The sequence below is a fragment of the Chamaea fasciata genome, unplaced genomic scaffold (assembly GCF_029207755.1).
Source record: "Chamaea fasciata isolate MVZ Bird 193981 ecotype frontalis unplaced genomic scaffold, bChaFas1.0.hap1 SCAF_5, whole genome shotgun sequence".
NCBI classification, from domain to species: domain Eukaryota; kingdom Metazoa; phylum Chordata; class Aves; order Passeriformes; family Sylviidae; genus Chamaea; species Chamaea fasciata.
Window position 1 is genome coordinate 8,804,266 of NW_027094090.1, and position 13,395 is coordinate 8,817,660.

A 13,395-nucleotide genomic window follows, 5' to 3' on the forward strand; every position below is an offset into this window, starting at 1 on the left:
TATTCAACAGTACTAATATACTACTAATGCTTATGTTAATGTTACAGTTTCATAAAATACTTATCAATTCTGCAGAAGGGATGAGGGCAAATGGTGATCAGCCACAGTTCTTGAGTGTCCTGATGGGGATATGTAATAGCTGAAAGTGAAGGAATACTTTTGTGGCTGCCGACACCATGATCTTACCTCTCCTTTCTTTTCCAGCCTCTTGTTTCTGCTTAGAGTGGGAGAGCATAAACTAAACGTGAAAAGTAGAACCCTGTGGTTCTCACAGATGAGAGGCAAAACTGTCTGGCCCACCCCTGGGTATATACAGAGGAAAAGTGGCTCTTTTCTGTCTTATGTCATGAGACCAGATTCATCCCAATGGGACACCAGCTGTGCAGGGCAGTGAGGAGTTACTGCAGTTCCTTAATGAGACTCATCTCACCTAAGAGTTCACGTGGATGGTATGATGAGTAACACTCACAGAAGGCTTTCTTAAGAATCAGAGGGAAAAAAACCCAAATGATTCATTTAAGACATGACTCACTAGATTTGATTTAGTGTAACAGGATCCACATTATTGGGATTACATGGAGGACACAGAGTTGTTGAGGCAAGCAGGGGTTTGAAAAGTCATTAGAACAGGGCATTGTCCCAGGATTTGGTTCCTCACGTAGCGATTTGGACTTCCAATCAACTTCTAAAGACAATGCTTTGAAACAAAGATGATGGCATAATTAATTAATTTTGTGTTGTATACATAACCAAATACTGAATTGCTTCCCTTGTATTGAATGATTTAGATATTTCAGGACTTCTTCCTTTTGGCAGTTAAAGACTAATACTAATCACAACTGGACTTAAAAGCCTTTTGCACTGAAAAGGCATAAGAAAAGTGATGTATGAGGATCATTTGCATTCTGTTAACCATGCTGGTTTAAATTCAAAATAAATTAAAAAGTAGAGACTATCAGTGACAGAATCAACTTTCACTGTCTGTCACAAAACACTTAGATTCCCTGATATATTTAATTATAGACTGCCATAGATGGGATGATAAATAATAAAATGTAAAACATTTCCTTTTTTATTTCTAGTGTCCCAGTAAAACATTTGGAGGGTTTGATTCCACGAAGGACCTTCCTGATGAAGTTATCACATTTGCCAGAAGTCATCCTGCCATGTACAACCCAGTATTCCCCATCAACAACCGTCCAATCATGATTAAAACAGACGTGGATTACCAGTTCACACAGATTGTGGTGGACAGAGTGGACGCAGAAGATGGCCAATATGACGTGATGTTCATTGGCACAGGTGAGAGGTCTTGAGTCTACACGGTATGCTCCTCCAGGACTGATGGAAACCTAGAGCAGATAAAAATTCATACTCTGAAAGGCAGATCATTGACTGAAGAACAGTGTAAACCTGTGAAAATTTGGCACAGAACCAAAAACTGTGCATGTGGGGAGGTCTTTGTTACAAACATTCACTGTTAAAGGTTCAGGCCATAACCTGCACAGCTTAATTCTTTGGGAGCTTTGCCAACTGGATTAAGATCAATCCATCCTCTTTCCAACTACTGCTATTAGGGATTTTTATTAGAAATGTCTTGCCTTATTAATCATAATTTAGTATTAAAATGAGGGGTTTGAGGTACCCATTTTGAAGTGCAGCATAAAAAGTGTTAACGTGAATGAGGCAAATATCCAGGTACGGTAAAAGTCTTTTGTGCCTTTCAAGTATTTCAAGTATTGCCTTAAGATGCTCAGCTCTTCAGCCAAGAGGGTGCATTATTTTACTTAAGATGAATATATCTGGCACAAATGGAGTGTTTTCAGAAGAGCTGGTATTCAAATAGAAAGATGATATCCTTTCCAAAGCATTTGCAGAATCATACAGCTTAGTTATCTTGGGGAAGTGTAAATACGCACTCAGAAAAGACTTTTTTTTCCAGAAAGGTAATAATGAGAAAGAGTGTCCAAAAATTAGCTGATATGCATTTTCCTAAATTCAATGGTTTCAAAACTGTGCTGAGTAGCAATTAGTGGATCTGTTTCTTCATCTCTGAAAGTTTTACCTTAGTTGGCTAATGTTTCAGTTACGTTGAATAAAAGCATTTTAAACATACTGAACATAATTACTAGTAATTAGACATTGGCATCATGAAGCAAACCAAATCAAACCAGAACCCTAGTGCTTCTTTTCAGAGTTGGATGAAAAAAACACCTCTAAGTCTGTCTTATAACAGTCCAACTTTTTACATACTTTAAATACAGTTCTGTTACTCTAGACCCGGGGTCAGATTTCCAAAGCAATAAATGTAAGATCTCTTTCATGTTGATGCCTGAAATGTATTATGAGTAAACTGAGAGCTGATGAAGCTTTGTGTACCAAACACAGTGCAAGCATAACAATTCAGAACATTTACTGCAGAAAACACAGCTCTGCAGGAAGGGTTAAAGCACTTCAAAGCTTCAAAACTGAGTTATTAGATACCAGTGCTATGGTATGTTCTTGCATAAAACACTGAAAAGTATTTTCATACGATTTTACACATGTATAACATGTATATTTTCAGTCATGCATTAGAGACTTCAATGTCATCCATAATTCACAGTGTTTGGTGCCTTTCAACAAGTCCTCTGTGACCTGATTTGGCCCACAGAAAACAAGTTAGTAGCATACACAGTATGATGCTGAACAAGCATAAGGAACTTATTTAAGTATGTTTCTTGAGCAAAAGAGGTGGCATTTAACTCTCCAAAGCTTGGCCTGTGGGCTAAGAAAGATGCATTGATTTCTGCAAGGGAAAGCAAAAAGTTCTTCTAGAGACTCACTGTACTTGCTTCAAGACTTCTGTTAGAGTCAGATGAAAAGTAAGACAGAAGCTCCTGTTTGTTTCAGACAGTGCAGAAGACTTGCTTAACACTGAGTTAAAGCTTCTATATAGTTACCATTGCATGTACTGGTTATTTAGTTGTTATTATTATGTCTAGCAGTTCTTGTGTAAATCAATCAGGCAAGATCTCCCTCTAAAGGAACCTAAATGATATTTTTTACTTCTGAGTTGGGAGTTTAGGGTTTTCCTAAACCACTAATATGCAGGTCTGTGGTAAATGCTTAGGACTCCATCCAAGGCTGGTGATAGCCCTGCCCACAAACTTAAGAAAAGTGTTGAAACATTATTACTTGCATTTGCCAAAAGATATTTCAGAACCAAAATCCCATCTTTCTAGGTTCAGAGCGTTACTATTTTTTTTTTAAATATTACTTTTGTCTATAGAAACCATTCTTTTTCCACTAGGAGGTCATACACTCATGGGACAAGAACAGGCAGTACAACACCCATGCCTGGAGCTGAAGCACAAAAGATGCTTCATGGTCCTCTAAGCTCACTGTCCTTATTGTGGTCTTCAGAATCAGGAAAAGCTGTCTTCCGTGTGGGGGAAAGGTAAAGAGGCAGTAACGAGGCCCTGCCTGCTTTCTGCCAGAGAACTGCACAGAGCCAGCTGCTCAGAGTCAGAGGAATCAGAAGCAGATATACAATCAGCATGTATTTCTTCTTCCCAAGCAAAGAACTAACTGGGAAGCAGATTAGGGACTCAAGTCACAGTCCATTTTCCCACTTGGTGATCTGAACCTATGACAAAGCCAGAATTATGCTCCCTGGGGTATGACTGGGTTTTTCTGTGCAGGTCTGTCCCATCAGATTAGATAATATTTCTCTGTATTTTCCCATTGCTGTTAGAGCAATCTACATTATTCCCATGTGCTGCTAAACTCCAGTATGGTGAAGAAATACTTTTTTTTCCCTTTTCATTGAATAACTGATGATAATTGAACACAACATAATTAATAGCCATCCAGTGTGGTCACATTTTCCTTTCCTGTGGGGGAGATCTTGAGCTGAGCTGTTTCTTTCCCACTGTGATTGTACCAGTGTGTTTCACAATGAAAATAAAATCCTATCGGCATGCTTGAAAGTAATCAGAAAAAAACAGGATTTCATGCATATCCTGATTGTCTAATGTTTGGCATCCTTTGGCACAGTTAAAGTACCTCTGTCAGTAAAGCAAATTAATAACAGTAATCTTATCTTACTAAGCAGGGCCTATTGATCCTAAAGGAGACGCCTGATTCTGTTTGTGTGAAATTGTTTGAAATACTACTCTGTAAAACTTGATGTAAAACTCAGATAAAGCCCCACTTTGGTACCTGTGGCCTGACCAGAGTCTCCGCAGTGATTAACTCAGTGTATCTTTGACCTCAGAGGCTTTCTTGAGATCAGGCAACTGTAATTGTTGCAGGAGCCACTTAAAAGTCTGACCTTTTGTTGAAACAACATTATGGGAAACTTGTGTCTGCTCAGTGCCCACTCAGTCTGTTTTATGAAAAATCTCCCTTTATTTCCAGGATATGGCATTTGATGGATTGTGACTGGTGACAGTCCTAGTCCAACACAGAATGGAGTTGTGACACTTTTCTGCACTGTTATATTTATTAGGTCAGAGTTCCCTGTTTTTCACCCATAAAATATATTTTCCTCAAAACCACAGTCATCATATTATCAGCATAATTAAGGAAATTAACTCACCAATTAAATTACAAATATAACTACTGTTACATTATCTGTTATTCTGAATTATTCTCTTGGAGAAATGTGGATTTTTTTATTATTTTAAAGTTTATATTGATTTTTTCTGTACCGTTCTCAATATTTCTTATTTTAAATATAGTCAACTAGTAGCAATGACCATAATGAAAACCACTCCAGACCCACTTATGTAGTGTATTTTACTAGCTTAATTTGTACTGTAGATGCCTAAATAAAAAGAAAGATGTGCTTCGTTTTGTTGTTGCTATAAGAAATAACTGTTGGTTTATGCTTTCTAAAAGAATATATGAATTTGTAGCTAATGAAAAAAACCCCCGTGGTGTACATATTCTGGTCGAAAAGAAATTGCTTCTTTCTAAAATTCCAAAAATATGTATATAGAAACCAACATCTGCTTAAAGGGAAGCAGATGGAAAAAATGAAAAATCTCAGTTCTACAAGATATTCTGGTTTTTATAGAATATTTAAATACAAAATCATGTTAAGAAGTTAAGTACCAGAATTTTCTTATTTTATCAACAGCTTTTAAGTTAGTTGCCCTATAAAAATATTTCTAATGCATGTCTCAATTTTCATTCATGTCTCTTTGTCTCAATTTTATGTGTATTTTAGATATAGAAGTAGAGAGTTGTCATTTTTTATTCAGAAATTTCAGCTAACAGCCCTAAATTATATAAAATGTATATATATCTGATTTTGTGTAATTGATGGTTAAATTCTTGTTTTAAGAATGTCAGCCTTTATAGTTATTTGAGAATTTTATCCACTTAAAATGTCTTGTGTTTTCCTAAACCATTAAAGCTGTAGGATGTGCAACATGAAAAGTCCTTAGGGACATAGTTATTCTACCTGTGATACATTTGCATGGCACTACACTTGGCTGGTTAAAAAGAAAAGTCGCATACAGATTGTTTCCGTTTCAGAGGGTCTGCAGTGATGTGTGCCAACCTAGAAATGGTTCTTTGTGTTTTTGTTGTTTCCTGGAAATTGCATTCATAGAAACAAAGAAATAAGTCACAGACGCAGGAGTTGAATAACGGAGATGGTCTTTAGTCTCAACTATGTTCATAAAACCAAAGGCTGTAGCTCTGGAATTTCAAGTGCTGGCCTTGTTCATTTTAAAGCTTCTTGCAAAACTCAAAAAATGTAACTTGATAAAATACTAAAATGATGGCACACACCTACTTCTAAACCAAAGGCACAAATTACATGTTTATCACTCCTCAGTGAAGAACCAGCATCTTACACACAGAGAAATACGGATGCCTTTAGGGGCTTATACATCCTAGGTACTTTGTTTGACACAGGGAAGATCGCATGTACTTAAGAGACCTAACAGCTTCATCTGTCTAACAACATGTGTCCAGATGGTTTTATATCTATACTGCAGTATCTTCACATGCATTTTAAGACAAACATCATATTCGAAATGAACAACAAAACATACCTGGGTAAATTTAGAGCATTACCTTCCCCAGTCATGAATCTGTAATTTTAGACTGTCGCTTAAATAGTATTTCAGTCCTGTCTATTCCTTAATAACTATAATAGTATGTATTTTCTTCGTTGCATTTTGATAATTGAAATACTTAAATATCCTACTGAAATTCATTGTTTTCCGAGGTCATTTTAAATAGCAGTTCTTTTGAATGAGTGCTGAGAGATATGTAGTTTCATAGTCTTCATATGTGAAATAATTATATACTACAAGAAATTCTGGCTGCTACAAAGCAGTATTCATCTGAAACACCTGAAAACCTTTTCTTTTTCTTTTTTTTTTCCTTTTCAAGATATTGGAACAGTTCTTAAAGTGGTTTCAATTCCTAAGGAGACTTGGCACGAATTAGAGGAAGTCTTGCTGGAAGAAATGACAGTCTTTCGGGTAAGTGCAGCTAAATTTCAAGTGTCAGGTTGTAGATTTCTCTGTGGACAGCTGCAAACTCAACTTCTTGCAGTCGAGCCAAGGAATAGCCTGGCATACCCCTCTAATTAGCTTGTCATTTAGAGGTCCAGACACTAGTCAAAATAAACCTTGAAACTTTCAGTGCAAGCTGGAGGTTAATGATAAAAGAAATGGTGTTCTGGACTCTTTTTTGGTGGTTTAGAAAGTAAATAAGTATTTCTGAATCTTAGAGCTGTTGCATGCTGGAATTAAGTATCTACCTGTGCAGGTCTGGAAACAATGCCTGGCTGTTTTCTGCCACAGAGATATGCAATATACAAATTTATAATTGCATCCACTCTCAGAACTATCCAGACTGTCAGCATATTGTAACTAGGAAGATACTTTGGGCAAAACAGTAATCTGCCCAGATTTCCTACGCTTAATAATCTGAGGAACAAAGTGTTTATATTTTCAAAGGTTACTTTGGAGTCTCATTTTTGTGGTTTGACACAAGGCACCATAAACACCCCCTAATTCTAGTACTTTTTGGTGAAATGAATCTTTTCCATTTTTCCTGTTCGAGCCACCTAAAAAATACGGCATCCCGTAGGCAGCCCTGCAAGGCAAGGCTGAGTAAACCTTTCAAACACTTCCCAGACAGAACCCAGGGATGTCTTGTGTTTTGTACACAACAACGAATCATTTACATTCCCCACGTTATTCTTCCTGTCAGTGCCGTTTTATGGCACCATTTCCCTGTCTCCAGGCAGTTGAGGGGCTGATCCCTGGCTGGGAGCACAAGGTTGGTGTGATAGTGGGAAGATGCTGCTGGCGCATTCTGAGAGCTTCTAGTTCTGCAGTTTTACCCCAAATGTGCTGACGGGGACTGTGCCGTGGACCTGCCAGGGGGGGCCCAGCCCCACCTCCTCATCAAACTCGGTTGCCATCCCTTCACCTTTTTTACCTGAGTACAGACAAGATAGCTTAACAGCTTCTTATGGGCATTCCTGCCATTACTGGTACCAATCTTGCTCAGAAACCTCTGTATTGAGTGCAAAAATATGTCCCTGTTCTTGTAATCAATGGGGTTTTTTGAGGACAGAATTCTAGGGTAATTTTTTTTTCTTTCTTAACGTTAAAATAAAGTAGAAACTATGAGAAGAAAATGAGACAACTTTTTTTTTCTTTTTTATACACGCAAAAATCATTACATGAATGCAGTGTAATTTGGAAATTGTTGATAATAGATGAGCCTCTTCCCTGAAACAAGTAGAAGTGCAAAGCTAAAGGAGACCAGAAAAATATAAAAGTAAAAAAAGGAAAATAAATGGAATTAATTTTACTTTACAAAGGTTTTACAGAAGTTAAAAGAGTTAATGGCAAATTAAATTTTCAAATTTTACTTTACATGTGTATTTTTTCATTGCATGAAAGTATTTTGGTGTTCTGATTTACTTGAAAGCTCAATTATCTCTTTAGACGTATTTAAGCCTTAAAGAGGGCATTAATGTACTTCAGTGGAAAAAGCAGAATTTTTGTGCGTAAGATATGAATCTTTCAGTAGGGAATTTCCAACAGATTTTACATGTATCTCATCCAAATGTAAGTTTTCTTTAGTTTTAAAGAGTATACATGCATCATGAACAGTGTATTTTGATGTTAAGCTGCAATGTGCTGAGTACAATGCTTTTCATTTAAAATTCCACAAAGCTGAAAGTCTTTCATAGCTCTTACATTGATAACAAATGCCTCTTTAAACCCCATTTGTGCAATACTTCTCTGAACAGCTGAGCAAACAAACTAATGAGTTCAATTTTCATTCAAATGTTACATTTAATTGATGCTTTCTAATATAAGGTCTATTAACCTCTCTGTAAAGGCAAGTCCATGCTTACCATCCACTGACCCGTATCAAATTCTCTCAGGATAAGCAAGTTGAAAACTATGCAAGTGTAAAAGCTTAATAAGGACTTTATTAATGTACACAAGCAAAAGTATGATGTATAGGATCGATAGCAGATTTCTAGATGGAATTAAATTCATACAGAATTGAGTTGCACACTGTCTATTATGCCACTTTCAAAATTAAAATCCATCCAAGAACCTGGACCTAAAAGTTGTAACAGTTGATGAAATAATGGATATTCCAGAGTGCAAAGAACCTCTTGCTTATTTTGGTTGCATGTTCTAAAAATGCTTGTAACTTCTTTGTAAATGGATAGTGTGGAGCCATTAAAAAGATTATACTTGAGATTAAAACTTGTTCTTATGAATAAAATTTCACAGGAATGGGGTTTGCACTTTGATACACTTCAAATGAGTTGCTTATTTCAGTGTTATTACCTTTAATAGATAGTATATATGAATTTTCATATCGCCATTATTATTTTCATATTACCTTGGTAGTTCTTGAAATGCAATTTCAGTATTAAGTGTAGATAACAATTTCAAGGTGTGAAATTAGTGACAAAGTGATCACAATTAAACTATATTAATAATGGAAAATGAAATATATACAATCAACATGGCAATCAAAGAGGCACCCAGATATGTACATGAATTCTAATTCATTTACAGCTAGAAATCATTCCACTGCAAAAGACAACAAGAAGGAGTATTACTAGGGAATGTCTAGTTTCATTTCAAGGTTTTCTACCTTGTGTAAATAGTACTGTAATAGAATTTTTTTGTTTATAGCTCATTTTATATTTTAACTCTATTTTTCTCTAGGAGCCCACTGTTATTTCGGCAATGAAGATTTCCACAAAGCAGGTACTATGTGCACAAATGTTAAATCACTTTCAAATATTTATTGGTCTCTGTCTTCTAGAGACAGTAACTTGGCAGTCAGCAGAGACATATTAATTGCAGCAGCAGCATCCCATTCCTTTACATAAACAGCAGTAGTTTCTCAGGAGAATGTGACGTGCAACAGGGAAGGGAAAAACCTAGTTTGTGTTACTGGTAAGGTGGAAACTAAACACAAACTAACCAGCTGTCTGGTGGCTCTCTAGGAAAAAAAAAAAAAAAAAAAAAAAAGCCACCACCAAAAAACATTATAGAATGCTTCCGTTACAGAGAGACTGTTCAAAAGGAGCAGCCAAAATTGGTCCCTTTATTTAATGGGACAAATTCCAGTCGCTGTAGAATAGTCTAGTACAAAATGCAGATGGTAGAAGCAAAGGATGGAAATGAGACATCCTCCTCTGTTTCTGTCCTATGCCCATTCCTTTCCCAGATGTGCATCATTCAGCTGTAACAAAAGATCAAAAAATCTGATGCAGTCCAAATTTTCCTAGGCCTGGTTCAGTGATGTGGTTAGGATAAGGATTTCATACTCCAAAATTTTTATTTCCTGCTTTCTGTTGAGTACACTAATAGCTAACTGCTTGTAGAAAAGATATGTACTATAAAACCAGACCATAAGAACGGAACTTCTTGATGGATAGAGGTAAAGTTTTGTCTGACTTACAGTAAAGGTGATTCCTGCATTTCTAAGCAAATTTGTGAAGTAGTTGATAAATTATGTGGTTGTACGGAGAACATTGGTTTGCAGTCCAGGGATGAAGTGGGTATTATGGGCCTATCTTCCAGTTTTGCCTGGATTTAGGTGGATGGATCCCAGCCATGGTCATTTCCTGTCTCAGGAGTCTGAGACATAAAATTTAGTGTCAAATTTAACAATTTTTTTTTTCTTTTTCATATATGTGCTGATCTGGAAGCTAATTTGGTAAATATGAGGAACTTGTTTTTTGTTAATGTCATTGTCAGGAAGGAGGAGATTTGGTATTATTTGCAGGGCTAGATGTACTAAAAATTGCGCACATTATAAGTAAAATATAGTTAATTCTTCTACTTTGTACATTATTAAACAGAAGTTGAATTCATTATGTAATGGATAGAGTCCAATATTATATTTGAAGTGCTGCATATTTAACTCTGAATTCACTGTCTTTGGGAAAGTTGTCTGAAAGCATTCATGTATTTGACAGAAAATGTTTTGGGGGGGGACACTGTTTTAACAGTTTACCACCTAAACCAGCAAAAATGGCAGGATAAAGAAAAAACGTACTGAATACTGGGATATTTAAAAACAGACCTGTCAAGTTGTATATATGTTCACATCATACCAAAATGCTCTGCTTTGGATTATTTTTATAAGTACATTCCCTTAAAGCAGCCAATCATATTTGAAAATTGACCATGCATTTTCATACAGCTTTTTCTCCAAAGCATCTTTAGTTATTCAGAAGAGATTACAATTTTCCCTGAGTTTTCTGAAAACAAATTTACACTGCTAAAATTGTCTAAAGCTAAAAAAGAGCATAAACCACAAGTTATTCAGGCAGAGTAAAACTCATGAAAAATCAACCAGCCTCAGGCTAAAAATGACAGAATCATGATACACTATGACAAGCTTTTGGCAGTATGTATGAAATAAGTATATGGCAACATGTTTCCATTTTACATTTATGATTTAAAAATACTGTAGTTCTAAAACTCAAACACTTTACTCATTGTGTTCTGATAAGCAGGGTGGTTTTCGTATAAACAGCACGATAATTCTATGCATTGTGGAAAGCCAGAGCATGAAATGTAAATAGTAAAACCAGCATGTTCTATTGAATGCCTTAAAAATAATCAGTTCATTTGATTTTTTCACTAACAAATCTTTCATCCAATTATAAAAACATGGTACAGGGAGTTTCTCCTTATTTCTAAATGTTTTGCTACCCTGGTTGTTCAAAGCTACCTCTTTTGCCATCGTGCCAATATGTTGTGTTACAAATTACTCTTCCTAAAGACCAAAATCTACAAATTCTTCAGGAGCAGAATTTAGCTTAACTTTTAAATTATATTAAGCTCTAAACCTCCTGTCTCTCTCTCTCTGAGTATACATTTGGCCCTTGAGCAAGAGTGGCTTTGAGTAAGGAAATTTAGCTTTTATGTGCAAGACTGAGCCTTAATATGTTCTTTCTCCACTCTGCTGTCTTTAACTCACAGGAATTATGTCTATATTTTCTCACAGGAGCTACACATTCCTCCTGGTTGTGTTTAGAGCCCTAGGCTTGTGTAACCTTATCACTTAAACAGTTTATGCTTCGTTAGCAATAAACACAAACCTTGAGAGCATCCTTGAGCCACTGCTACACCCTGCAGCTGCCTCAGCTCACAGTTCAGTGGGAGACACAGTACCACCTGGCTTTGAGCCTGCCAGGTGAAGCTCCATAATTTTTCCCTTGCAAACATGAAAGCAGGCCAAAAAGTCCAGCCTAGGTTTCAATTAAAGGTGACTTCTTGCGGAGAAACCTCTCACCTTTTTCTCAGGGTCAGCTTTGTGATGCTCCTTCAAGAAGCTATTGGAATTCTGGTGGTGTGGGAAAAGGACAAGGAGATCCTTAGCTGAACAGACCAAGTACTTGTCTGGTGAATTGCTACAAAGAGCTTTGTTTCTCCTGTATAATATTTTCAAGCAAAGGCAAGGCAGGCACCTTCAGAAATATCTTAGTGACTACTTTTATAGTATATTTCACCAAGTACTGAATTTTTTTCATAAATCAACATTTCTGTCCATAGTGGGCATATAGAAAGGACCAGCTCAAAATGAATATATCACTTAAACAGCATGCTTTACATTGCTTTCCAAGACATTAAATTAATCAAATGGTACTTGAATCTTACACTCCCTAAAGTTCCTTCAAAAATTCTGCTTAAGTTGTTCCTCTTAAACATAACATTTTTCCCGTTCTGTTATCCCTTTGTCTGACTTTGTCTGGGGAAAGACTGCTTTTTTGGGCAGCACTGTGGGGCCAACAGAAACCACTGGATTACTTAAAACATTAGTTTCCTTAATTTTTCTTGAGTTCTGATACTTCTGCAAGAATTTTTAGAGGACAACTTTTCTCTTTGTTTTGACTCTCTGGTTTGATCTGATAATCTCATTCATTAAATTAACAATGTCTTGGAAGAGAGGGCTGAAAAGGCAGTTTGACTGTGGTATGGCAAAGTAAGGTCAGACCATTGATGCAAATAATTCTATTTCTATTTTTTTAAATTTCATACTGCCTGAATTTTTTATATTGTTAGTATCCAGAATAATGATCACCAGCTGGAGTCTAAAACCATGATCAGAAGAGCAGCAAACAAGGCAGCAGCCTTAAGGCTGTGCAGCACCTGAAACATATTCTGCAGTTCACTGACTGAACTATGAACTTCTCTACAGGGAATATAGTTTTTAAGTAACCCTATTTTGGCCTCTTTTTTTTTTTTTTTTTTTTTTTTTTTTTTTTTTTTAATGTTTCTGGTCATTCTTTAATTCTAAAGGCATTTATTAGAAATCATGGAGGGGAATTTTGCAAAATGAAATTGGCTGAAGAGGTACATAGGAAACCATTACACTATTCTTTATTTTCCCATGTGCATTCTCTGGGTTGATTTTTATATTATTTGCACCACACGTTCCTACATGCTTATGCAGATATTAATGCCCCAATTACACAGGACTCAGATCAATACCATCTGGACATTTAAGATACTTAACTGAAGCTCTAATTTGACCTATGCTGCCTCCATAATCAGTAAAGAGAAGAGGCTTCCCTTGAGAAGCAGTTAGGTCACTTAAGATTTGAATTGCTGCTCTTTTTACTGCAGGATGTACCCCTCAGGTGGGTACTTGATTAAGTCACTGAAGTTAGAGAGAAGCAGCTCATCATGTCTGTTGCCTTTCATCTCTTCTCAAGGCTACAACACTGACTCGGATGGGTTTGTACATTTCAGGCTTTGTGTAAAGCCCTGTGTGGTCAGAGATTTTTGCCTGCAGAGTGTGGGTTTACGACCCAGCTATGAAGCTATAATAGATGGAAGCAGCTGCTTAGAAAGGGTTTAGTTTTCAATTTGCCAGTGAATT

General features: G+C 36.4%; 1 protein-coding gene across 2 annotated transcripts in view; it reads left to right on the forward strand.

Moving 5' to 3' along the window:
* The window catches only part of SEMA3A (semaphorin 3A), a 166,041-nt gene that overhangs the window by 135,266 nt on the left and 17,380 nt on the right, over nt 1-13,395 (forward strand). For both annotated transcript variants that reach the window (XM_066182774.1, XM_066182775.1), the window contains 3 exons: nt 1,083-1,302; nt 6,394-6,485; nt 9,219-9,260. In XM_066182774.1, coding sequence (XP_066038871.1) covers nt 1,083-1,302; nt 6,394-6,485; nt 9,219-9,260 — 354 coding nt within the window. The remainder of the gene's footprint in view (nt 1-1,082; nt 1,303-6,393; nt 6,486-9,218; nt 9,261-13,395) is intronic.